General features: G+C 53.8%; 1 protein-coding gene across 4 annotated transcripts in view; it reads left to right on the top strand.

Annotated features, from left to right (window-relative positions):
- The window catches only part of KIAA1671 (KIAA1671 ortholog), a 199,693-nt gene that overhangs the window by 52,686 nt on the left and 121,351 nt on the right, over positions 1 to 25,656 (top strand). For 2 of the 4 annotated variants that reach the window (XM_040463820.1, XM_040463818.1), the window contains exons 2-6: positions 1,281 to 1,432; positions 3,196 to 4,770; positions 6,739 to 6,826; positions 8,542 to 11,391; positions 18,286 to 18,420. In XM_040463820.1, the coding sequence (XP_040319754.1) occupies positions 3,251 to 4,770; positions 6,739 to 6,826; positions 8,542 to 11,391; positions 18,286 to 18,420 (4,593 nt within the window). In that variant the 5' untranslated portion in view covers positions 1,281 to 1,432; positions 3,196 to 3,250. Of the gene's footprint in view, positions 1 to 1,280; positions 1,433 to 1,575; positions 1,786 to 3,195; positions 4,771 to 6,469; positions 6,535 to 6,738; positions 6,827 to 8,541; positions 11,392 to 18,285; positions 18,421 to 25,656 lie in introns of those variants that run through there. The other 2 variants (XM_040463819.1, XM_040463821.1) reach the window with 2 other exon arrangements.

Here is a 25,656-nt window from a genome sequence, read left to right as displayed (position 1 = left end):
TTGGTGACTTCCTTCCCAGGAAAAGCTGTGCAGAGAAGCGTTCATCCCACGCTTGGGCAGATGAGCCGGTGACACGACCCGTGACCACGTGGGGTGGATGTGGTCACAGCAGGTGTCTGACAGGCGCCTGTCCTAGGCAGTCGAGCTCCTCCCTGTGGTCCAGTGACACTCGAGGGGCTCTTGGGGAGGCAGGCAGCCTGAGCTTCCAGCGGGGCTCTTCACGGCTCTTCGGTTCCGTCACCCGGCAGCAACTGACGTGTGGTCAGACCTATGGTAGGTCTTGCCAGCGCTTGCCGGAGCTGGAGTAACTCCTCCTGTATCCTAGATTGCTTAGTGCCATGAAGCTCGTGGTACATCCTCATTCACCGACTTATTCATTCAGCCATTATTTTTGTACATACTCAGCAGTTATGTATTCAGTGCTACTCTATGCCAAGCTGCTGTGCTAGCTACTGGGGATTCAGGGTGCCCTCTGGGGGCTTGCCATTGAACGGGAAAGACTGATACGACGTGAAGGCTCATGCAGTATTCAATATGCCCGTGTTACTGTGACGAGTCCTGCCGAGCACCTCTGGCGCTCCATGGACGTGTAAGAGGACTGTGCCAGGCTGGGGAGGTGGGGCAGAGAGGTCTGAGCTGTGTTCTGAGGGGTGGTCCTGTGTCTGTATGTGAGTGAGAAGGGCATCCCAGGAAGCAGGCACGGCAGGTGCAAACGTCCCGGGGTGCATTTCAGGACCTCCAACAGATGCAGTGTTCAAGTACTTCTGAGGCAGGAGAAACAGCTCCCAAATTAGCCAGCACCTTGGGTTCTCGGTGTCATCCCCCAGCCTGGGGACTCTTCCGGGATCACCCACCATTCCCATTTCCAAGCAGTTCGTACTCTTCCTGTGCTCCCACATCCCCCTGTATACACCATGGTGTTTATTACTCAGAGTTGTAAGTGCTTCTGTGTGTGTGTGTGTGTGTGTGTGTGTGTGTGTGCGTGTGTGTGTGCGTGTGTGTGTGTGTGTTTCTTACACAAGACTGTGAGTTCCCTGAATGCAGGGGATTTTTCTTGTTGCTCCTTGTGCACATGGTAGGTGGTCAGTAAACACGTTAGCAGAGGAACAGGGCAGGGGGGCAGATTTTTATTGAGCTCCCGCTGTGGACTCAGCCCTCTTTATGCTACGGTATCGGGAAGCCGAAAGGAGCGTGTGTTTGACAAGCTGGAGAGCTCTGTGCCGTCTGTGCACATATTGCCGGAACTCCGGAACCGAGGCTGTGGTCCTGTGTCTCCCCAGACCTGCTGAAACCCAGCCCTGCGGGAACGAGCCTCCCTGCCCCCGTCCGCCTCTGCCATGGGAGTGTGCGGCCAGCCCCGTTCGCGATGAGACGTGACGCCGTTGACTTTCTCAGGCAGTCACACATCCCCAGCCGGCGCCTGCCAGCTCGGGTAAGTGGGGCCGGGGTGTCCGGGAGGTGGAGGGCGCCTGTGGGTCCTGCCGGGGAATTTTCTCTCCGTCCTTTGTGTTCTGTTACTGCCCCTTGTCTCATGTCCGGCTCACGTGTGTGTCCCAGGGCAGGGTTTCCAAGAGGTCACGTGGACTGGCCCTAAGGGAGACCAGTCCTGATTTTGGTCAGGACCCGACATGCTTAGAACTCTGCCCCCGGGGCCTTGGCAGACAGAACTCTGCCATTCTCCGATTCTCTGGTTCTCCCTATCTGTCCCTCTTCTGCTGCCTCTAACCCTGTCTAGACAGCGTTCTCCGGTTTGGGGAGAAGAAATCTGTTAGCACCATCGAGCGTGTAAGGAAGAGAAAATATCAAAATCTGTCTGCCTTTCTTTCCTGCAGGCTGCTGAGTGAGTCAGAGCCGGGGGCAGCAGAGTGGGGCCCCAGGAAGGGAAGCAGGAGGCTCGCGTTGAACTGAAATCCCTTCTGCTTTTATTCCATCTAGATGGGGGCAAGCTGGGGGCAGTTTTGCAGGGAGACGGAACTCGGACATGAAAGTGGTGGGGGAGGGCGGGGGGCGGGGATGAAGAACAGTCACTTCAGAAACCAGAAAGGGGTGAGATACAATGTTCAAGGAGGCCCAGGTGAATGGGGAGAGGACTTGAGGTCAGGTTTCAGCTGTGTGATGTAGGCAAGTCAGGAGACCTCTCTGGGCCCTTGCTTTTCATCCCCGTAATGGAGATGGTTATAGTCCCTGCTTCTCAGGGTTGTGCCAGGATCAATGAGAGGGGAGGGCTCCTGCCTTGAGAGAACCGCCAAGGCAAACCAGGAACGACAGCAGGTTGCGTGAAGAATGAAGTGACTTTTTGTTTTAAGGCATCTGGAAGGCTGTGTGTGTGGGGTGGGGGGAGGTGGAGGTAAGGGACAGTCTAGAGGGGTTGGGGGGCTGAGGCTGGGACCTCAGGGGCCACGAACGAACTTATGTGACCTCAGGGACTCCAGCTTTTGGTAGCTGTGTGAGCTGGGGCTGGTCACCTACCCTCTCTGAGCTTGGTGCTCAGCACAGAGTTGTGAGGAGGGTCAGCTGGGAGGTGGGAGAAGGGCTTGGGGGTAACAGGAGTGAGGGGATGTGAGGATGCTCTCAGCGGGGCTCTGGCTGGGAGTGTGCGGTGTGCGTTTGGGGTCTGACCTGAGTTCGCGTCCTGACTTCGCCCCTTACTCTCCAAGCGATCTCTGAGCTGGTTTCCTTATCTGTGTAGCAGAGATAATGACTTTTTACCTAAGAGCTGACCTTGAGATTAACCGAGGGGGGGAACCTCCTAGGGAATGTTGCCACCCTTTCCCCACCCTTCTTGGGCCTGGAACAAACGTTAGAAATGGCCCTTTAGTCCACCGACCTTGCCAAGAGTTCAGAGAGGTGGAAAGGCTGGCCTGGACTTGCCCGGTGAGGTCGGTGGAGAGTGGTTGTCCAGTACCCGGGGTGCTGGGCTCCTGGGCCCGTTCCCCCGGCCCCCTCTGCTTCGACACAGACACCGCCTGAGATTTATTTTATTTTATTTGTTTAATGTTTACTTATAATCCGAAGCAGGCTCCAGGCTCCGAGCTGTCAGCACAGAGCCCAGCACGGGGCTCAAACCCACGAACAGTGAGCTCGTGTCCCGAGCCGAAGTTGGACGCCCAACCGCCTTGAGCCACCCAGGCGCCCAGACACGGACCGAGATTTAAATTTACTTTTTCCCCCCCTCCTTTTCTTTTTTACTTTCAGTGCTTGCTTCTCTAGTTCGGATGTTCTTAATCCCCATGGGCCCACAACCGTAGCCATGGCGACGCGGGTTGAGGTCGGCTCCATAGCTTCCCTGACAGGAGTGCCAGGCCTCGGCGAGATCGCCCAGGAGGAGACCCTGAAGCGGACGTACTTCCGCCAGGCCGGTGACACCCCCGGGCCACCCTCCCCGCTGCTCTTGGAAGGAAAAAGCCCCCTCAGGAGCCCGGCCCGCTTACTCCCGCTGCCCAGACTTGCCCCCAAACCCTTCTGCAGGGAGAAGGTCCTGGACGTGAACCCCCCCGTCCCATCCTTGGGGCCCGGCCCAACCAGCCCGTCTCCCTGTGGGCGCGCCCAGGACGTGGTGGCAAAGGACCTGGGCGAGAGGATGCCTGGCTTGGTGGGGCAGGAGGCGGGGAACGGGGAAGGCCTGAGGAGAAGCTCGTCTTCGTTCAGCAAGGCTGCCTTCCCGCGGCCCCGACCCAGCACCATGATTCTCTTTGAAACCACCAAAGCCGGCCCCATTCTGGGGAAGGGGGCCAATGAGGGGGCTCGGGAGGCCACCACGGGCGTGTCTCGGGAGCCCGCGTTGGGCTCCCGGCCCGAGGTGGCCGCCAAGCCCGCCCTGCCCGCCCGAAAGCCTGCGACCCTTCCCCGACCGGCCTCCTTGTCGCAGGACACCAGGCCAGCTGCCCCCCAAGAAGAGAAAGGCCCAAACGAGCCTGTCTCAAAGGCCAGCGGTGTGGAGGACACGGGTGACCTCGCTCTGGAGCCCAGGCCTCTCCAGAGGAGAAGGCCTGTGTCGGCCATTTTCATCGAATGCATTCAGCCTCAGAAGCCAGGCCCAGGCGGGGCGGCCGCGGTGGGGAAAGCACCCCCCACCCCGCCTGAGAAGACATGGGTGAGGAGGCCCAGGCCCCTGTCCGTGGACCTCACGGCCCGGTTTGAGAGCAGAGAGGCCTTGCTGAAGAAGGCGGCCGATGAGGCCACTGCGGGTTCCACTGCCCAGTGTCGGGGGCCCGAGAGGTCCGACCCGGAGCCCAAAGTGGATGGGGAGTGTTTGGTCAAAGCAAACCTTCGCCTTTGTGACCCAGACTCAGACTTCCCAGAGGTAGCCAAGAAGCCCCGAGAACAGAAGGAGAGGGTGCTTTTTAAGCAGGCGGAGACAGGCAGCCTCAGAAGTGCTGGGGGCTCAGCCAGGGGCACCCCCACGGTTGACCAGCACCCCGGGGAGGAGAAAGTGAAGCTGCTCAGGGAGCCGGAGAAGGTGCCCCCGCCCCTCTCGCCCAGGCCGGGAAAAGACCAAGAATTTGCTGAGGTCAAGAGCAGAGCCGCCGACGCGGAAAGCCGGCTGGAGGGTGGATGGACCCTCAGGGGCAGCATCATGGCTTTGGCCGCAGAATCGGAACCCCCACCGGCCACCCCTGAGCCCCCGTTGGCTGCCCCAGAGCGTGGGAAAGCGGTTGTGAGCGTCCAGGAGCGGATCAAAGGCTGGGCCGCTGAGAGCTCAGAGGCAAAGCCAGAGATCGGGAGAAAGCCCTTCCAGGCACGGCCGTTGTCGGCGGATCTGACCAAACCGTAAGTGGGAATGTTCCACGGGCTTCGCTCAGCCCCCGGCTGCCTCCGACAGCCTACCAGAGAGGCCCCTCAGGAAAGAGAAGCAGGCACCAGGCTCCGCACTAGGCACCTTGCAGCTCCCCCGCCCTTCTTTCTCGGTTTACCCACAGCCCCCCAGAGGAGGTGGCGTTGGCTTCCGTTTCTCAGATAAGGAGCTGAGGGGCAGAGAGGGAACACGGCGCCCCTCCGGGTTCACTGTGTGCCAGCAGCTCCATTTCTTTGTCCTTTCCCCGCTTTACACGTCGCAGTGGGGAGACACCGTGCCCATTTCACAGATGCGGATAGGAGAGGGGAAGTGCCGTGAGGAAGTCTGGAGCCCTGTGTAATTCCAGTGCAGCCTGGGTCCGTCGCTAAGCTTGCCTTTCCAGAAGCCTGAGGATGTTTACTGTATAGCCTAAGCCTCCATGAGCGGCCCCCGAATAAAATCAGATGGGTCAAGATAGCTTGAGCAAGTCCCCTTCCCTCTTGAGCCTCGGTTTGTCTCTAAAACCGAAACCTTCCTTGAAGGATTATGCTGTGAATCGCTCTGCCCATGGGAGGCCATCACTACATTGTGGCTCCAAATGATATTATTAATCCTGTTAGTTAACGATGAGTTTCTAAGCTCAGCCAGGCCTCTGATATCTCTTGCTCTTTTGTTTTCCCACAAGTGGCTCCCGGGCTACAACAGGCGCGTTAAAGACATGCATGCCACTGGCATACTTTTGTGGGGAAGGAACCTCCAAGGGCCACCTCTGGGCAGACTGCCCTCCCAGCCCTGGGAACCAGGACAGCCGGCTGGGCTTGGGTTCGATCAGTGGCTCTCAGCATTTAAAAGCATCTGGGAAAAAAAAAAAAAAATACCCGTGCCTGGCACTCCCCTGCCCCCATCCAGAGATTCTGATTCGGTTGATCTGGGGAGGGGCTCATAGCTTGGTTGTTTTTAAAAGCTTCCCAAGTGATTCTCACATGCAGCCAGGCCCGAGCTGAGATACCAGAGCAAGAGGCACCCATGCAAGGGACCTCACACACCTTTTCCTGCATCCTCCCGGTGCCTTGGATTATTCTCATCTGACAGATGGGGAAACTGAGGCTCTGAGTTTGGAAACGACTCACCCATGGCCTCATGCCTCCTGGGTGGCGGACCCTGGATTGCAGAGTGGGGCGAGTTTAAGTGGCTTGTCTCTCTCCCCTCACTGGTCTCTGTAGCCCTCAGCCCTGAATTCATCTTTAGGCATCCACCCCAGGGAGCTCTTCAGAGACGGGAGAATGCTAACACCAGAACACCCTTTCATTCTCTTCCCCTTGGCAAGTGGAGAAACTGAGGCCCAGAGAGGGACAATGACTTGGCCAAGGTTACCCAGAGAGGCAGAGACCTGCCCATGCCCCCACACATTCCACGCGGCCCCCCCCCCCCGCAGGTCCCGTGGCAGGTCCGTGGTGGGGCTGCTGTTGTGCCTGGGGTTGCTAACAACAACCATTAATTATCCCTCCTGGGGCATCTTTACTCTTCCTTAAACGCCCTCACATAGCTATTAGGGCCTTGGGTAGCCTCTTATCTGCCCTACAAAAGACGATGGGGAGGTATTAATTATCCCCGTTTCATAGATGAAGAGACAGAGGCTCAGGTGAGGCCACAAGCACAACCCAAGCTCCTGCAGTGCGGAGGCAGTAGAGCTGGGACAGCACCTAGGTCTCTTCTTCCAAGCCTGGGGCTCCTGCTACCCCAGTGATGCTGTGTTTAAGGTAAACTCTCCCCACCGGGCCCTTCTCGGTTTGGCAGCTAGAGCGGCCACAGACACATCTTTTCTCAAAGCAAACCGGGTCGTGTTGCCTTGTTGATCTCCGTGCCGATTTCACCCCTGGGTTCCTGAGCTAGTTACGGGGCGTGGGCTGGAGGGAGTCCCAGCCCCTGGCCCCGTGCAAATAACTTGGATCTTCTGGTGCCAGGTTTTCAAGCCCAGCTTCAAGCAACGAAGTCCGATATGAGAAGTGTTCTGAGCTAAGTGGCGAGCTTCCTCAGGAACCCGGAGAAAAGGTGAGAAGCCTCTGTGTTTGGCACGTCTTGTTTTCTAGTGGGTGGCTTTACTTACTGGAAAAAGAGCTTTCAGGATCCACAAGACCCAGGAAACAATCAGAAGCCTCTCATGAAGAAGAAAACGTTTTTTTTTTTTTTTCTTGAATGCTGGGACTTTTTAAGTCCCTTTTGGGTTTGTGATTCTGCCCTCCTTAGTGTTAAATATTGTTTACAAATGTAATTGCCAGGTTTTATTTCGTTTCCTGTGCAAAGAGGAAGCGGAGCCTGGCTTTCTTATGTACGAATGCTTGCTTTTTTAAGAATTTAAAATTTAGATTAAACACTGTTAATTGGAACTCCCTCAGTTTCCCTCATTATGTCCCTGTTCCCTACCTCAGCTTGTCATCTAACAATAGCAGAAGGAGGGAAGCTAAATTGCGTAAAACTATTTTTATTTATTCTGTTTAATAAGAAAAAGCTTATGAAATAACTACTAGGTCTAACTGTTTTGTGGCTGATGCATCGTGCAGAGTTTTCATCGTTTTTTAAATGCTTATTTATTTTTGAGAGAGAGACAGAGAGACAGAGCACGGGCGGGGGAGGGGCAGAGAGAGAGAGAGAGAGAGAGAGAGAGAGAGAGAGACACAGAATCTGAAGCGGGCTCCAGGCTCCGAGCTGTCAGTACAGAGCCCGATGTGGGGCTCAAACTCACAAGCTGTGAGATCCTGACCTGAGCCAAAGTTGGATGCTTAACCAGCTGAGCCATCCAGAAGCCCCTAGTCCAGAATTTTTTATTTTTATTTTTACTTTTATTTTTATTTAAGTCATCTCTACCCAGCGTGGGGCTTGAACTCATGACCCCAAGATCGAGTTGCACGCTCCCCAGCCAGGGGCCCTCAGAATTTTCATCACTCCAAATGGAAACCCTTAGCCAGTCAGTCACTTCCCATCTCCCACCTGTGGCCGCTGGCAACCACGAATCTACTTTCTGTCCCTATAGACACTTGCCTATTCTGGACATTCCCTGCAGATGGAATCACAAAACACATATCCTTTTGTCTGGCTTCTTTCATTTAGCGTAATGTTTTCAAGGTTCCTCTGTGTTGGAGCGTGAATCAGTACCCTGTCCCTTTTTAATGGCTGAATAATACCCCGTTGTACAAGTGGACCCCGATTTGTTTATCCATTCTTCTTCTGGTGGACATTTCGGTGATTTCCACCTTCTGTGAATAGTGCTGCTATGGATATAGGTGTACAAGTTTTTATTGGAACATCTGTTTTCCCTTCTTTTGGGGGATCTACCCAGGAATGGGACTGGCTACTTTGATGGTTAAGTCGTTGTTTAACTTGTTTAAGTAGACTTATTTCTTATTTCATTTCATTTCATTTCATTTCACTTCATTTCATTTCATTTCATTTCATTGTATTTTAGAGAGACATAAAGTGCAAGCGAGGATGGGGCAGAGGGAGGGAGAGAGAGAGAGAGAGAGAGAGAGAGAATCTTAAGCAGGCTCCACGCTTAGTGTGGAGCCCGACAAAGGGCTCGATCCCATGACCTTGAGATCATGACCTGAGCCGAAATCAAGAGTCAGACGCTCATCCGACTGAGCCACCCAGGTGCCCCTGTTGTGATTTTAAAAGCAGCTGTGTTGATCACCTCACCTCTTCCTTTCCCTTTCAAAGTCCCTTAACATCAGTTGCGTTGTTTCTTTTCTTTTCTTTTTTTTTTTTTTCAGCAAAAGGAAGGGCATGGTGTGGATAGAGCATCCGTCCTGAGAAGCTCCTGGAAGCCTGGAACGCTCCGAGAGAAGTCGAGGCAGACAGAGTGGAAGGACAGTCCTAACCAAGTCCCTGGCAACCATCGGGGTGAGAGCTCGGTGGGGGCTCTGAGCCCTTCTGACAGCACTCCAGAAGATGATGGAAGCTTCCAGACCGTGTGGGCCACGGTGTTTGAGCATCACGTGGAGAGACACACAGTGGCTGACCAGTCAGGACACCGTCCCTCAGCCACAGCCCCCAGAGATGTGGCTGATGCCAGTATCTCAGGGTTCAGACCCAGTCACGAGAGAAGCTCATGGCTGGGGAAGGACCTGCCTGAAAAGACAGCCCTCAAGAAACAGAGCTTCAGAGGGTTCGAAAATCCTGATGCAGAGAAATGGGGACAGACTGCCCTTTCAAATGGTGAACCCAGACAGTGTCACGTGCCCTTCCCGGAAGAATACCCTTTGGACGAGAAACACAATAAGAACCCCTTCCTCCAACGTGCTGAAAACCCTCCCTCATCCCAGAGGGTCGAGCCCAAGTATGACATGATGCACACAGTGGGCAAGTGTGCGCACAGTGAGGCCGTCTCCGTGGCGTTGGAGGAAAGAGCCATGACCCTGCGAAGTGGCAGGTCTCGGCTCTCACCAAAGGGGAGGCAGCAGGCCCGTGAGGTCACCCCTGCAGAGCCAGAGTACAGGCTGGAAGTTCAGGCGGGGTCCGTCCACAGGGCCAGTTTGATTTGGGAAGCTCAAGGGACTCATGAGGTCAGTGAGCCAAGGCCTGACTTCCGGGAGCCAAAGGACACGTTTGGGGGCAATTGCCTGTCACCCAAATGGACAGGGGGGGCGACCTTGAACTGGCATAAAGCCACCGTGGTGGCCAGTGAAGAGAAAGGCTCGGAACTGAGCCCCGGGGCCAACAGCGAGCGCTCAGCCAGGTCGTGCGGCTCCGAAGTCCCTTCTGGGAGGGCCATCCAGGTGGCCGTCTGGGAGGCTCCACACGAGGGGCCCGCTGGGGCCAGAAACAAGTCAGGAGGCTGCAGCTCAGCGGGAGAAAGGGGTCCCCCCCGGGGGTGCCCTCTGGATCCTCTCTGTCTGGCTAAGGACGAGCCCTCTGGCTTCCGAGCCCGGCCACATCCAGAAGCGCTTGTGCAGAGAGGGCCCCTCGCTGTGGCTTCCGGTGAGGGTGAACCCAGGCCAGCCCAGGCACCAGAGCCTGAAGTCAAGATGCGGAAGGCGGGTCCCGCGGACCAGAGATTCGAGAGGTGGCGACGGCGGACATTACCGCACGACGTGAAGTTTGAGGAGTTCAGCTTCCTGGCCCCAGAAAACACCTCGAAGGTGGAGCAGAGGCGAACAGACCGTTTGAGCCCCACCGTCAGTGCCTTAAGAAAACCCCAGCTCTCCCACAACAGGGTGGAGGCCCAGGAGGAGAACCCAAGTGCTTCACAGGACCAGACTCGCCCAGCGGTGAAGCAACGGTCCTCTCTGGAACCCAAGGCGACATTTTTTGCAGTGACATATCAGATTCCTGATACTCAAAAAGCAAAAAGTACTGTTAAGTCAGGGCCCGAAAACTTGACGGAACATTCTAGAAAACCAGCACCGCCTCCATCTCCTCATCCTCGAACACCTACCTTGGCTTCTCTTCACCATGAAGGGCCACTGGAGAGCAAGGGCAGTAAAAACTGGACTAAGGGCAGAGAGCACGACCACACAAGCTTTTCAAAGCCTCTGAAGCCAACCGACCGTCTGTCACCTCTTGGAGACAGGATTCTGGATCCTTCTGTTGAAAGAATCATGGATGCCGACGCCTCGTGGAGTCACCGGAGACCAGAAGATGGCACCGGTTTTCAGAACAGCTGGAAGGATTGTGGGACCAAGACGTCCCCCAGCGGCGCTCCCAAAACACCCCCGGCTTCCAAAAGTCACCCAGAAGCCAACGATCTCCTCTCCAGAAGGGGCGCTGAGGGGGTCAGTGCAAGGGTCCCGGGTAAAATCAGAGATGGCTACAGATCCAGTGTTCTTGACATTGACGCCCTGATGGCAGAGTACAAGAAGCAGGAGGTGGAGGAACCCCTGGAGGGGGCACCCTCGGTGCCCAGCGGCTCGACTCAGGAGAGGCCAGGCCATTTAGGCAGGGTGGAACCAAGAAGGAGGAGCTGGAAGGAGAGGCCCGAAGCCGAGGGTCTCCAGAAACCAGCAGGTTTCACCGAAGCAAACCACAGTTCCGCTCCTGGCCCTGGCAAGCCGCGGGCAGAGACCCCGGGGGCAACCACAAACACCAAATCCAGCTCTCCACTGTGGGCTCTGCCAGTCTCAGCTCCTTCTGAAAAATATCCAGGGGTTTCTTCAGGCCCCACCGGTCCCAGGAGAAAAGACTCAGGAATCCCCGAGGATGACAGAAGGGCCTTTGCTAGTAAACATCAAGGTGCAAAGTATTCAAATTACCCAGCCGAGTCAAAGCCCCCAACCTGGGAGGATCTGGGCAGCGGGGCCAGCGTGTTGCCCAAGTCATCCCCCACTCACCAGAAGAAAGGGACCCCGAGGAAATCCATCGGGACGGAAGAGGAGGCCAGTGTGTTCCAGTGGGGTGATCACCCTTATGACCGTGACAGGTCACAGCTGGATGTCAAGAGAGCCTATTCGGAGAAGGGTCCGCCTGCCAAAATCCGAGAGGGCCTGTCTGCCATGCAGGAAGCCAGAGAGAGGAGACGAGAGTGGCCCCAGGGGAGGTCCAGCCTCCCCGGAGACAGTTCTGAGGTCAAGGAGACCAAAATGGGGCTCTGTCGGCGAGAGTCGGGGACTCGAGACAGTCAGAAGGTGAGTGGTCAGTTTTGTAAGGCGTTGATTAAACACATAGGCCGGGGGTGCTCAAAATCCCATGCGACATGGGCCAGGTGGGTATGTACATGAGTGGCGGGGATTGTGGCAAATAGAGAGCTCAGTTCCGGCCGGTTCTTGACACGCGATGCCTCCATTTAGTCCACGGGGCCACCAGTTTGAAACGTCTGGCCTAGAATGTTGGTGACGATCGGTATCATTTATTGAGCACCCTCTGTCCGTTCCTGTGTGTTGTCATCAAGTTCATTATCGTGTCCTGCATATTCAGCATCATGCATGACATTTTGTGAGCATTCAGGGAATACTGGCTGTTTCAATGTTTAATTATTTATTTTGAGAGAGAGAGGGTGAGCAGAGTGGGGGACGGGCAGAAAGAGAGGGAGAGAGAATCCCAAGCGGGCTCCCAGTCATCAGCACAGTGCCCTACACAGGGCTCGATCTCACAAACCTTGGGATCGTGGCCTGAGGCGAAATCCAGAGTCAGATGCCTCCCCGACTGAGCCACCCAGGCGCCCCGAGTGAGTGAGCGATCTTAGGTGAGTCTCATGACAATCCCTCTTTTGTGGGACAGTTGGAGTTTCCACAGAGGCAGGCCTTTGCAAGCAGCTGTTTGAGGAGGTGATTCCCCTCTGGGATCCCCAGTGGAGAAGTGAGGCAGGTGTTAAAAGTGCCCCTGTGGGCATCTGAGGCTCATTCTCGTTGGAGCAGTAGCATAGATCACCCCTGAGTGGTCCTGTCCAAGAAGCAAGGAACCTGGCATATATATTTTCCATTTCCCTTCTGTCCTCACTGGGGGCTGTTTCTGGGACTCTCAGCATTCAGACTCTTCCATTCTGTCTGGTGCCATGCTCAGTGGTGGAGAGAAAACTCCCCACGCGGCAGGACCCCATTGCCATCAGCAGGTCCTTGAGCGCAGGGCTGGGCGCCCACAACGTCTGCTGCGGGTGCAATCGTCTTGTACCCTTGAAAAAGCCCAGGCTCAGAGAAGTTAAGTAACGTGTCTCAGGTCACACAGCACCAAGTGGCAAAGCTGGTATTTGAACCCAGGTCTGGCTCGATACCCAAGCTTTCACGTAGGCTACTCGGTGGTAAATGAGGAATCTTGAAGGTGGGGAAAAAATCTGAGGCATGGAGCCTGCCTTCGGGAAGCTTATGATCTCTGCGGGGAGATGGGACACGGTGACCCACGGCCAGGAAATGATCAGGCGCGGAGGTGAGGTGCTGGAGAAGAGGCCCAGGAAGGCATCCTGGAGGAGCTGCTGGCCGGAGCCCACGCTGGGGGGTGGTTATGAGTTTGGATAGGCTGGTTCGGGGGGTGAGGGCATTCGCGGCAGAAGCACAGCACGCGCAAAGGTTTGGAGGTGGGGACCAGACATGGCAAGCTCTGGGAGCAGTGCGGAACCTCGGTCCCTGCACTGCCACTCATATGCGGTGGCGTCAGCCAACTGGCACCCAAGTCCCACATCTGCCACCCGGACCGAGTGACGAAGGGCAAAACCCTTTCACTGAGGCGCCCGAGCCTCCGTTTCCTCATCTGTAGAAAAGAGAGCAGAGGGTCCCGCCTGGGAAGGGATGTTGTAGACACGAAAAGAGTGGGATAGTGTCACCATCTCCCCGACACACGGGGTCGACCGGGGTTTTCCAGTTACCACGTTCAGACTCCTCTGTGCCGCTCACCAGCTGTGTGTAAAGCACACTCCTCCGCGGAGGTGACCGAAGTTTCTGCCCAGCAGCCCTGTTGGTAGAAATGGAGAGACCACGCCGGCTGGGCCCCCGGTGGGCGTGGGCACGGGACCGGCCCGTGGGTTCACGAGGCTGTTATTGTGGGAACAGCAGGAGGGGGGAGGGGGCAAGGAAAGGTGACACCTGGTCCTTTTGCCAGCGCCTTGCTCGGGGGGCCTGGCGGCAGCGGGAGAGGCACAGCGTTGTGGGGAGGGGGGCCCCGGCCCAGCCTTGGACGCCCGCCCGGGGTGCGCAGGCCCCATGAGTGCTCGTTGTCAGCGGATCTGTTTTCTCACTGAGGGGTTGGGAGGCCTTGGACCAGCTCCCTGTTTCCCTTCCCTCCTGCCCGACCATCTCTGGGTCTTGATCTTGAAAAAATAAACGGAAGCAATACAGAAGGACAAAGTGTTGGTTGTTGAAAATTCAGACCTTACCAGAGCGAATAAAAAAGCATACCCCTTGAGCCCCCTTCCTGTCCCCGCCCCTCCCCCCCGCCGACATGCAACCACGGTCACCACGTTTGATATGTTGCAGCTTTTCCTAAACATCACAGAGCTGCTTGTCCATGGTATGTATCTTTATTTGTAGCCGTTGTATTTTTCCTTACTGCAAAAGGAGCGAACGCTTGTGTGAAACTGAACCGTGTGATGGAAACATACAGTTCAGAAGGAAAAGCTCCCCTAGATGATGGGTCTGGGGCACAGCCTTCCAGACCTGTCAGTGGTTCTCAGCTGCAGGCAGTTTTGCCCTTACGGCACGTTTGGCAAAGTGTAGGACATTTCCTTCCTTCCTTCCTTCCTTCCTTCCTTCCTTCCTTCCTTCCTTCCTTCCTCCCTCTCTCCCTCCCTCCCTTTCTAAACGTTTATTTATTTATTTTTGAGACCGAGAGAGAGAGAGAGAGAGAGAGAGAGAGAGAGAGAGCAAGAGGAGGGCAAAGAGAGAGGGAGAGAGAATCCCAAGCAGGCTTTGCCCTGTCACTGCAGAGCCTGATGCGGGGCTCGAGCCCGTAAACCATGAGATCACGAACCGAGCCAAAGTCAAGAGTCTAGGATGCTCAACTGACTGAACCACCCAGGCACCCCAAGTGTAAGACATTTTCTTTGTCACAACCAGGGAAGAGTTTTCTCCTGGCTTCTAGGGGGTGGAGGCACCCTGCAGTGCAGATTGTCCCCTGCCCGCACCCGAGGCTCATCCAGCCCCTTAGTGTGCGTCACTCCGTGGGTAAGGAAGCCCCCGTCGGATACAGACACAGGTATAGCATACTCTCTTACAGAAACATGGTAATATTCTACAGGAAATCTTACAACTTGCTTTTTTTTTTTTTAAGCAAAAAAAAAAAAAAAAAAAAAAAAAAAAGAAGCCTGATGCAGGGTTCAAACCCACAAACCGTGAGATCATGACCTGAGCTGAAATCAAGAGTCGGACGCTTAGCAGACTGAGCCACCCAGGGGCCTCAAGACTAAGCTTTTTTTTTTTTTTTTTTAATCCGCATACTTATTTTTTTTTTAATTTTTAAAAATGTTTATTTATTTTTGAGAGACAGAGCATGAGTAGGGGAGGGCAGAGAGAGAGGGAGACACAGAATCCGAAGCAGGCTCCAGGCTCTGAGCTGTCAGCACAGAGCCCGACGGGGGGCTTGAACCCACCAACCCTGAGATCGTGACCTGAGCCAAAGTTGGACGCTTAAAAGACTAAGCCACTCAGGCACCCCAATGTTTAATTTTTTTGAGAGGGAGAGAGACAGAGACAGAGACAGAGGGAGAGCAGAGAGAGAGAGGGAGACACAGAATCGGAAACAGGCTCCAGGCCCTGAGCTGTCACCACAGAGCCCGATGTAGGGCTCGAACTCGCCAGCTGTGAGATCCTGACCTGAGCTGAAGTCGGACGTTTAACTGACTGAGCCACCCAGGCCCCCCATCCACATACATAACTTTGTCCCAGGCCCGATTGCAGTGTTCCATTTAATTAAATGATTTATTTTCATTTCAAAAGAGAGAACCTTTTCCAGAGGCTCCAAAAATACTTGAAGGCATGGAGTATGAATCCTCTGCATTCCTCCCATCCCTTGACCACTTAGATTCTTTTTTGGTCCGAATTCGTACAGCGTCTCTTTCTGAAAATACAAGCAAACACGAACACATACTCCTAATTTTGCCTCTGGTTTTTTCTCCATCAAAGAGCGCATTCTCTCCAGGTGGTTGGAACTTTGGGGGCACATGGGAGTAACCCAGGCAACCCTAAAAGAGAGCGATGCAGGGGCCTCACCCCGGACCAGACTGGTTGGAATCTCTGCGGTGGGGCCCACCCTTGTTAGATTTGACTTTTTTTTTCCCCCCTGTGTGAGTGTCCTTGGGAGCGTGTGGATTCAGCCCATAGAGGGTGTCCTCATTCTTTTCGATTGCCATATGGTAGAGATGGCGATATTTCTGATCTTTGGCTATTTACAAACCACGGGCAGACGTCACTTTTGCACACGTGCAGGTTTGCCCGTGGGTTGAGAATGGCGATAGTCTGAAGGTGAATGCAGTTGTAATCTTGCGGGATTGTGCCAAAGTGCCCTGTGTCGTCCGGGGCTATGCCCTTTTACAGATAGCCTCGCCAGCAGGGGCAGGGCCCCACGTCCCCTCAGCCTGACCAGCCGGGTGTGTTACCAGACTTCTGGATCTCCTGCCCCTGATGAGCGCCCACCTGTTGTCACATGTACGAGGCTCCTTGTATTTCCTTCCTGTGACCTGCTTGCTCAAGTCCCGCCCACTTTTCTTTTGGAACATGGCCCTTTTCTCATCGAGTTATTGGAGTTCTCTATTAGTGAGGTGAACCATTTGTACGTCTATGATTTGATTTCCCCCTGGAGGCGGCCCCGGACTGCCTCTCGGGCAGACTCGAGATCAGGCCCTAGCGTCGTTATTTATTAGCTGTGTGACTCTGGGCATCTCGCCAGACCTCTCTGAGCCTAAATTTCCTCATCTGTGGAATGCGAATCCTGCCTGCTTCGTGGTTTGTTGGAGATTTATCGTGAAATAATGTGTGGTCAAGACCGCGGCCCAGGGCCTGATGTGAAGGAGGGTTGACGGAATCTGAAAGAAGCGCCTCCAGACCTCTGCTCATTTACTACATTTAATAAATGCACTAGCCCTGAGCCAGGCCCTGATCTAGGCACCACGGCTGCTGGAGGGACCAGCCCACTGTATCAGGCTGTGTCACACGATAAGGCAGCCACCAGTCACATGTGGCCATTTAAATGTAAATCAGTTTAAATAACATTAAAAATTCAGCTTCTCAGTCCCACTTGAGCCATGTTCAAGTGCTCAAAAGCCACAGGTGGCTCAGGGCGACTGTTATCGTACAGCCCGAATAGAGAACATCTCCATAATCGCAGAATGTGCTCATGGATGGCTCAGGTCTGGGGGGCAAGCAGACCTCAAGTGAGTGAGAGTGCTAAGTCCTGGGGGGATAGAAAAAGAGGCGATGGGGAGGTGACTCTAAGAGGGTGGCCAGGAGAAGATCCCCTGGGAAGGGGACCTGAGTGATGGCCATCATGTGGATGAGCCGGTCCCGTGGATGCTGGAAGGGTGCCAGTGGGCACAGGGGGCAGGGGCCAGAGCAGAAGGGAGCCACTGATTCCCAAGGTCATCTCGCCATTGCACATTGTGTCAGCAGTGCATGAAGGCTGGTTTCTCTACATCCTTGCCAACACTTGCCTGTCTCTTTGGTTCCGCCATCCTACCGGGTATAAAGGTATCATCGTGGTTTGGATTTGCATTTTCCATGGCACATCGTTTCATGTGCCTGTTTGACCATGCGTATCCCTTCTTTGTCCACTTTTTAAGTTGGGTTATTGTTCTCTTTTATCATTGATTTGTAATTGCTCCTTATGTATCCTGGACCCAACTGCCTTCACAGACCTGTGATTTGCAGAAATTTTCTCCCATCGTGTGGGTTTTATTTTTCACTTTCTTGATGGTGCCTTTTGAAGCACAAAAGTTTTTCATTCTGGTGAGCTCCCATCTATTTTTCCTTGGTACACTTGTGCTTTTGATGCCATATCTGAGAAACCATTGCCTCATCCGAGGCCGTGAACATTTACGCCCCTGTTTTCTTCTGAGAGTTTTCTAGGTTTTGCTCTGGCCTTGAGGTCTTTGATCTATTTTGAGTTGATTTTGGTTTATGATGTGCGGTTTGAAGCGTGTTTCGAAGGCAGAGTCTCAGCTTCGTTGATGAGGTGGACAGAAGCAAGAGACTGGAGGGCGACCTGAGGGTCTTAGCTGGCACGGCTGGGTGATGGGCAGGGCGGGGGAGGAGCAGTTTTGGAGGGAAGGAATGGGGAGGATCTGTTTGGGGCATGTGGAGCCAGAGATGAGTGTGACCGGTGCAGGGAGATGTCATGGGGTCCCAACGTGGACAGACAAAATCTGGAGTTGTCTGTGCACGCTTGGGATTTATTTAAAGCCAGGGGGTGTTATGAGAGATCCCCGAGGGAATAATGAAACAGGGAAAGAGAAAGCTCTGGGGCTGGCCCTAGGTGAGTGGACATCCCTCTGAGATGCGGGGAGCCTGAGAAGGATCAGGAAGGGAGGTAGGAGGAAACACAGAGGGTTTCAAAGAGAGGCTGTGAGGCAAGGGATCCAAAATCCAGCCTTGTTCTTCACTCATGCTGTGTGTTCTTAAGCAGATGTCTTCCCTCTCTGCGCCTTCCTATCCTTGGCTGTGCAGAGAGAGTGTAGGGCTGGCTGACATTTATGGAGGGCTCCCCGCTTGCCGGGCATGGGGGGAGATGAGCCTGAAGCCGGCTCGTCGGGCACACTGCCACCTGGTGGCAGCACTGTGTCACTGACTTTGCGTGCGCTGCTCTCACTTGGTTCTCCCCTGAGCCTAGAAGCCGAACACTCTTATCATGGGTCTTTCCCCACATGGTCAAGGCTCAGAGAGGTGAAGGCACTGACCTGAGGTCACACAGTTATTAAGTGGCCGAGACTGGGCTGAACCCAGACCCTGTAGATTACCTGCCATCATCAAGGCAGACCATCGTGGGGTGGGCTTTAGTTTTCGTTTTGCTCTTTCAGGTACAGAATGGACTTTCTTATCGTGACAGATTTGTTCTGTAAATGCGAAAGCCCCAGGAAAATCCTTTGCCTGTGTTCTATGTCTCAGGTGCTGCCACAAGACCCAGAGAGGGAGGATGCCCCGCAGGACAGTGAGCAGCTACTCTGGCATGTGTCCCCTGCAGCCTCGGGTCCCCGGAGAAGTCACAGTTTCCGCAAAGACAGGAGGAGCGGGCCTTTTGTGGTGAGTGACGCTGGTACGGCCAGACTGGAACTCGTGAGGGGGTGGGACGCCGCTGGGACTGTGGTCGTATGGACGGTCATGGCTGGCCTGGGGGCCTGAGGGGGTCGCGGAGGGGCAGGTGCCTGTCCCGGAATCTGGTGTTGGCCACGGTTCTCGACGTGGAGGGTGTTTGGTGCTTCTGCCAGGAAGCCTTCGCTCGTCTTGCGTTTCCAGCCCAATGCAGAGAGGTATCTTGTGCCTGGCGTGGAGCAGATAAGAGAATCGGCCACGGGGCCTTGAGGTTCTGGGTTCGAGTCCCAACACCGCCCCTCTCAGTCTCTTTCAGCAATTGGCTTCTTTGCCTGGAAAACAAGATCATGATTTCTGTTTCTTTTGCGCCGTTAATTTAACCAGGCTGGTCCTGGAGCCAGGTCACCAGGGCTCAAATCCTAGCTCTGCGTGCAGACGGGTGTTTGGCCTCAGTTTCTTCATCTGTGAAATGGGGATAATAATGGCATCTACTGCACAGGGCTGCCATGGGGGCTCAGAGAAGATGGTGCAGGGAGCGTCCGGCATGGTCATGGGGACACAGTCACACTTTAATGAGTGTTATGGTTACCATCGTTATTATTACTCTGGTTTTTGAGTCTCTCTTTGCCTGTCACTGAGTCCGTTTCTTTGGGCCAGCACTCGCCCTCTCTCTCAGCCTGTTTCCTCACTTGTTAAGATAGGTATTTCTTTTTTTTTTTTTTTTTTTTAATGTTTTATTTATTTTTGAGACAGGGAGACACAGAGCATGAACAGGGAAGGGTCAGAGAGAGGGAGACGCAGAATCTGAAACAGGCTCCAGGCTCCGAGCTGTCAGCACAGAGCCCGATGCGGGGCTCGAACTCACGGACCGCGAGATCATGACCTGAGCCGAAGTCGGCCGCTCAACCGACTGAGCCACCCAGGCTCCCCAAGATAGGTGTTTCTTTAATGAGGCAACCCCAGTTCTGCTCACGAGGTCATTTGGATCATAAGCTCTGTGTATTTCAAGGACACTTGTGCCTGGTCTCGGGTCTTGGAGATATGGGAAGCTCCAGGATTTAAATCCCAGGTTCCATCCCTTCTGGCTTTATGGTCATGGGCAAGAAATCACTCTTCCCTGAACTTCGGGTTCGTCCTCTGCAGCTCGTGGTGAAGAAGGATGCCCCCCGCAGGGTTCTTGATGGGAGACTGTCTATACCAGAGTCAGGGGGCTGACTATATGTCAGAGCGGGAGCTCACGCTCAGACCTCGGCTAGCGTCTGCTGAGCAACCCCAGAAAGCTTGGGTGTTCAGATCCCAGCCGCAGACCTGTGTACATTTGAAACCACCTGGTGTTTTTGTTAAATGTTCCCTTCCACTGATTTCTTCCTCACCCTTTTCTCATTGCCTCTCTGGTGGCACCGACTCAGCTTATCTGATTGTACTCGAACTTTCGTGTGTGTAAGCCAAACAGAGGTTATGGAGAGAAAAGCATTTAAGGCCTATCTTTTTATAGTCTCTGCTTGCTGGCATCTTCCCTGGTGGCCTGGCTTCCCCTCTTCCACTCTCTGTCATTGAGGAGCCTTTGTCTTTGGAGTCCTCAGGTGGCTTGCCTTGGCTCTCTCCTTGTGGCTCCCCGAGGCCTCTGCCCCGTTGCAGCCCTGCTTGATTTCCTCTCCTCGGAGGCGGGCGGGCAGGGTGGGGGCCTCAGACCTCATGTCTCTGCTTTGAGGACTCACACCTGCAATTCCAGGGAGTGGCCACCAGGGGGTGGTGGTGTTCAGCTCACTTTCTGATGGCTCCAAAAGCCTCACTCCGAGGACCTCAGCATTGGGCACTGGAGGCTGAGAAGTGGGCTCCACTTCCGGCTCTGTCAATGTGTGACCTTGGGCAAGTGATCTGACGGACCTCAGTGTGCCTCAGTTTTTTCTTCTGTAAAACGAGGATGGTCCTATCCGACCTCAGGAGCATTTTTGTGAGCAGTAATGAGATCGCTCAGCACTCAGAGGAATTGATCCTCAATGAATACCAGGGCTGCAGTGACAGCTTTTCCTTCATTTTCCCCCTTCCCCTCCCCTCCCCCCTTTTTTCAGCTCTCTCATTGTAAGAGGGGAAACTGAGGCCCAGAGAGCAGGCCGGACTTAGGGTGACCCTCCAGGTGAGGACTGGGGTCCTGAGCCCTCGGCCCTGCTGGCCGCCCTTACTTCTCTGCAAGTTGTCAGACCTGCACGTTGTATTTCCTGAGGTGCCTGAGGGGGTCCCCCCGTAAACGTTGTCTACGGTTCTGGTCACTCTTGATTACTGACGCCGGGCTGCGGGTTTCCAGTTTGGGTTCTCCATGTTTTGAGCCTGGTCTCGGGCCTTGTCCATCCCGATTCTACCCCCCATGGTGGGGAGTATGAATCCCATTTAGCAGAGGAGGGAGCCGAGGCCCAGAGAGGTCAAGTCGCTTGCCCAAGGCCACACAGTTAACATATGAGGGAGCCGGGATGGAGACTAGGCCTTTGCTGCTTCCAGCCTCCGACCTGGGCCCTGTCTGCCCCGGGACGGTGTCTTTGGCCTGCCACCAACCCCTGCCAACCCCTCTCTGGGCCTGCAACACTTGGTGCCTTCACTCACAAGGGAGCAGCAAAGACAACCTTGGCCCTGGGGGTGAGAATGTGATGCTTGTTCAGCCCGGGCTTGGCCGCCAGCTGTTCTGCCGCGGCCGCCCTCTGGAGGGTGCCTGGGACTTGCCCGGTCTGCGCAGCCCCGCCCCCACCTGGCTGACACACAGCCCCGAGCACTGAAAGACCAGTGTGGCCCTGGCTCTTGATCGAGGCAGTGGGCAAGTGAGTTCACCACTCGGGGCCTCTCTTTTGGGAATCATGGTAATAATAATGCCTAATAAGTTACGGTGCTTAATGCGTGGTATAGTTACTAGTATTATCCCCATTTGACAGATGGGAAAACTGAGGCCCGGAGCCATTAGGTACGTCTCCCAGGTTGGAGCTGTGATGCCAAGATGTTCATAAAGCACTGAGCACAGTGCCGGGTGGAGAGTAACTGCCTGATAAATGTCACCTGCTGTTACTCTATCGTTAATTATCATTTGCCGTCAGTTTCTTTTTCCTCTACCTTCTCTTGAAGGGCTACTCGATGGAACAGGAAGGCGTCCCCAATCTAGAAGTTTCTCTGCTGTTGAGGAAACTGAGGCCCAGCAAGGGGAGGTGTCTTGTTCAGGGAGGGCCCCGCTGCAGCCAGGACAGAGCTGGGACTATAGACCATGTTTCTGGACGCCCTGGCCAGTGCTCCCCTGTTGCTTCCAGGGCTATACTTAGTAGGACGTTGGGTCCTTGTGGCAAACCCGAGCCCTGTGCCGGGCCTCCTTTCCCCAGAAAGTGAGCCTTTGGTCTGCACTCAGGCCGGTGTCCTAAGGCACAGTGACTCAGTTGTGGACCATGGCCTTGGGTCACAGTTTGCCCCAGAGGCCTCTCCCATGACTGAAGGTACACATCCACCAGCGGTGGGGGTTCCCTGTAATGGGGCAGGTGGCAGACCTCTGTTGACCTTAAGAATGTTCTCCCAAATCTCCAAACCCTGGGCCGGCATTTGCGGGCTCCTTCTCTCATGGGCCCACTGTGTGCCAGGCCCTGGAGATTCTCCCAGCTTCCTGGGGCTACACTTCAGCGGGACCTGCAGGTAGCCTAGGAGGGTCTAGTTAGTTGGAGGAGGAGGAGAGGAAGGAGACTAAGGAAGGAGGAATTGCATATGGAGGTATGGAGGTGGGGTGATGGAGGAGGCATGTTTGGGCCAGAGTGAATAGACCGGTTTGGCCGAGGCGGAATGTTGGGGGGTGGTCTCAGTCTTCCTTTTGACAATTTTGTAAAAAATTCTATTTACTTGTTTTGAGAGAGACAGAGACAGCACAAGTGGGGGAGGGGCAGAGAGAGAGGGAGACAGAATCCCAAGCAGGCTCCCCAGCGCAGAGCCCGATCGCGGGGCTCAAAGCCACAAAGCCGCGCGATCATGACCTGAGCCGACATTGAGAGTCGGGCGCTCAACCGACTGAGCTCCCTGGGCGCCCCTTGACAAATATTTATCTACATGTCCTTGGTGCTGTGCTGGGCATTGGGCTACAGTTACAAACGAGACACAGATAAATAAGAAGGTAGATAAACACTTGCGGTGGGTTCTAAACGCTCCTGTTCGTTGAGCACTTACTATGTGCCCGGCCCCGTGCCATGGGCCTTCCCGGCATTCCTCCCTTTAATTTGTTCAAGGTTCAAAGGAGGGACACTTGTTTGAGGTCTTGAAAGATGAACAGGTGTTTGCCAGATGGGTGTGATCCGGGAAGAGGTGGTTTACCCGCCCCCCTCCCCCCCACCCCGTGGAGGGAACAGCTGGGGCAAAGGTTCAGGGGTGTGAAGCTGCTCTATGCACTGAATGTGATCTAGAGTCCAGGAGACGGTATGGAGGCTTTTACACTTTGATGCTTCGTTCCCGGACACCCCCAGCGTGTTGCTTTAATGCCAAGTTCAGACGTTTTCCTGCATCTCTTGCTGAGCAAACTGTGGTGCTTGCTTCTGAGGGAGGGAAAAACCATTTGGGATTCTAATGCGGAGAGTTGTGAAGGCCGTCAACTCGAGGTGAGGTAAGCGGGAGATTTGTGAAGTGGCCCCGGGTGGGTACGTTGTTGGTTTGGGCTGGATATTCTCTTTGAATTTTAGTTGGTTGACTAGGCATTCGAGTGGGAAGGGAAAAAAAAAAAATCAAAATGAAAGAGTATATGTGAACTGCTAGAAATAACTCATCAAAGATTGTGCTTGAAAAACAAGCTTTGAGTAAAGATTTTGTGCGTGTGTGTGTGTGTGTGCGTGTGTGTGTGTGTGTGTGTGTGTGTGTGTGTTATTTCTCTTTTTAATCCACGATATGGATTCTTCTCCCAGTAATGTGTTGCTTGGCATTTCCATGTTTGATGTTGGGCCTGTGTTGATGCCATTCGAATGGAAAGCCTTAGGATTGTGGCTCACTGGCCTAATTGAAAGGGCTAATTTGTCATACAAGATGTTCAGAGGTGGGCAGCTGTGGGCTTGGCTCAGCCTCTCTGAGAGTCTCTTGGGGTTTCCCTCCTGCTTTGAGCCTCATGGTCCCAAGATGGCTGCCACTTTTCCAACCATTAAGTTCACTCTCTGGTAGGAGGAAGTGGGAAGCCAGAAGGGCCATGCTGGCTGAGTCTGAAAGAAAGCAAAAGCTTTTCCCAAAGCACCCTCCAGAAGATTTCAACTTACACGTCACGGGTCACATGGCCCCTGCTAGCAGCAAGAGAGTCTGGGACAGTCAGTGCTCAAGACTTCTGGCCTCCATCATGGAAGGTGGCCAAGTGGAATAGGGCTATTGGTTATTCGAGAGATAGCATTGTTTAATACACAGCCTGAAGGAAAAAAAAATGGGGCTTTTCAGGTCCTCGTCAAGGAAGCTTTGGTCTCCAAGTCAGGATTTGGGACAAGAGAGAAAATCTGCCCAGGGTCTGTACGTTGTGGCTTGAGACGTGTGCTAGGCACTGGGCCTCTGGGATGGGAAGGCACAGTTATGCCCTTCAAGGCCCCCATTCTGCTGGGGAGCAGGGCTCAGAGAAGGGAAGGAAGGCTGAGGTGGAAGAGACAGCTTGGGTGGTAACTGGTCCAGGGGTCAGAGTGCCACTCCCTGCCCGGGTGAGTTCAGGGTCACATGCCAGCTTTAGGAGTGTGAGTGTGGAGCTGAGCAGTGAGAAACTCGTTGACGCCCTCTGCCCCTAGGAGGTTCAGGAATCCTGACTTGTGGCTAATTCCATTTGTTAATTGTTTCTTGTCTGTCACTGCTGGGTTGAAAGGACTGGAGAAGGCTGAGTAATTAATGTCTCAGCTGGTTAAAGTTCCTTTTCTGGATTAAAACCAGTCAGGCCAGAAGGCTTTTTTTTTTTTTTTTTTTTTTAATTTTTTAATTTTTATTCCTAGGTTCTTAAATGCAAATGACCAATTGTGCCTGAGATTTTGTATTGGGGCTATTTTGTATTCATACACTTATCTAGCTTCCACCCACCCATTCATCTGCTTATCCATCCATCCATCCATCCATGCATCCATCCATCCTCTACCCAGTTATTTATATATACAAATCTCTAAGGATATAAAAATGAGTAAGTTAATTTCTGTCCTCAAATTGCTCACATTCATAGACTATAAACAAGTGATTATATAATCCAGGATGATAAATACTAGTCATTCATTTATTCACCCATTCATTCATTCAAGAGATATTTATTGAGCACCTACTACTATGTGTCATACACCGTTCTTCGTTCTTCAGGTAGAGCAGTGAACAAGACATAGGTGGCTCCTGCCCTCCCAGAGCTCATACTTTAATTCCTTTTTAAGTTTATTCATTTTTGAGAGAGAGAAAGACAGAGCATGAGCAGGGGAGGGGCATAGAGAGGGAGACACAGAATCCAAGGCAGGCTTCAGGCTCTTAGCTGTCAGCACAGAGCCCGACACGGGGCTCGAACTCATGAACTGTGAGATCATGACCTGAGCCGAAGTCAGACGCTTAACCGACTGAGCCACCCAGGCACCACCCCCCCGCCCCCCCACTCCCCCTGGAGCTCATACTTTAGTGTGAGAAGACAGACATTAAACAAGGAGCCAGACTCAAAAGAGAAAGACCAAGTACCAAGTGCTATGAAGAAAATAAAATAGGGTGTTGGGAATCAAGACTGGTTGGGGGATCATTTCCTAATGGGGGTTAGGGAGGGCTTCTCTGAGGAGGTGACATATGAGCTGAGACTTGAAGGGGGAGCACCTAGCCATGTGAAAGAATCAGGGCAAGTGTCAGGCAGAGGAAAGGGCAAGTGCAAAGATCCTGGGGCTTATCATGTTTAATAATACTAATCCTACTACTACTAATATTAACTAATAATACTAATACTAATGAGAACAATGATGCTGATGGCATTGGTACTGGAGCGGACAGTGAGGAATGAGGGAGTTGGCAGGAGTCAGGTCACATTACCTTGATGGCCACTGTAAAGAGACTGGTTTCGGGTGAGCACGGGCTGCTTTGGTGAGTGCAGAGGAGGGAGGTATCATACCGTCTGGAGGAATTCAGAAGAAAGTCTGAGCCAGACTCCATGGAGGAGGGAATTAGCTAAGAAGAAGGGAATCGGGTCAGGGGAATGGCACGTGCGTACATCAAGAGGCATAGGAGAACATGGGGTCTTCCAGGAGCTGCGAG

Source organism: Herpailurus yagouaroundi, unplaced genomic scaffold (genome assembly GCF_014898765.1).
Source record: "Herpailurus yagouaroundi ecotype Mexico unplaced genomic scaffold, PumYag 428, whole genome shotgun sequence".
Taxonomy (NCBI): Eukaryota; Metazoa; Chordata; class Mammalia; order Carnivora; family Felidae; genus Herpailurus; species Herpailurus yagouaroundi.
This window is presented reverse-complemented; position numbering and strand designations above follow the sequence as displayed.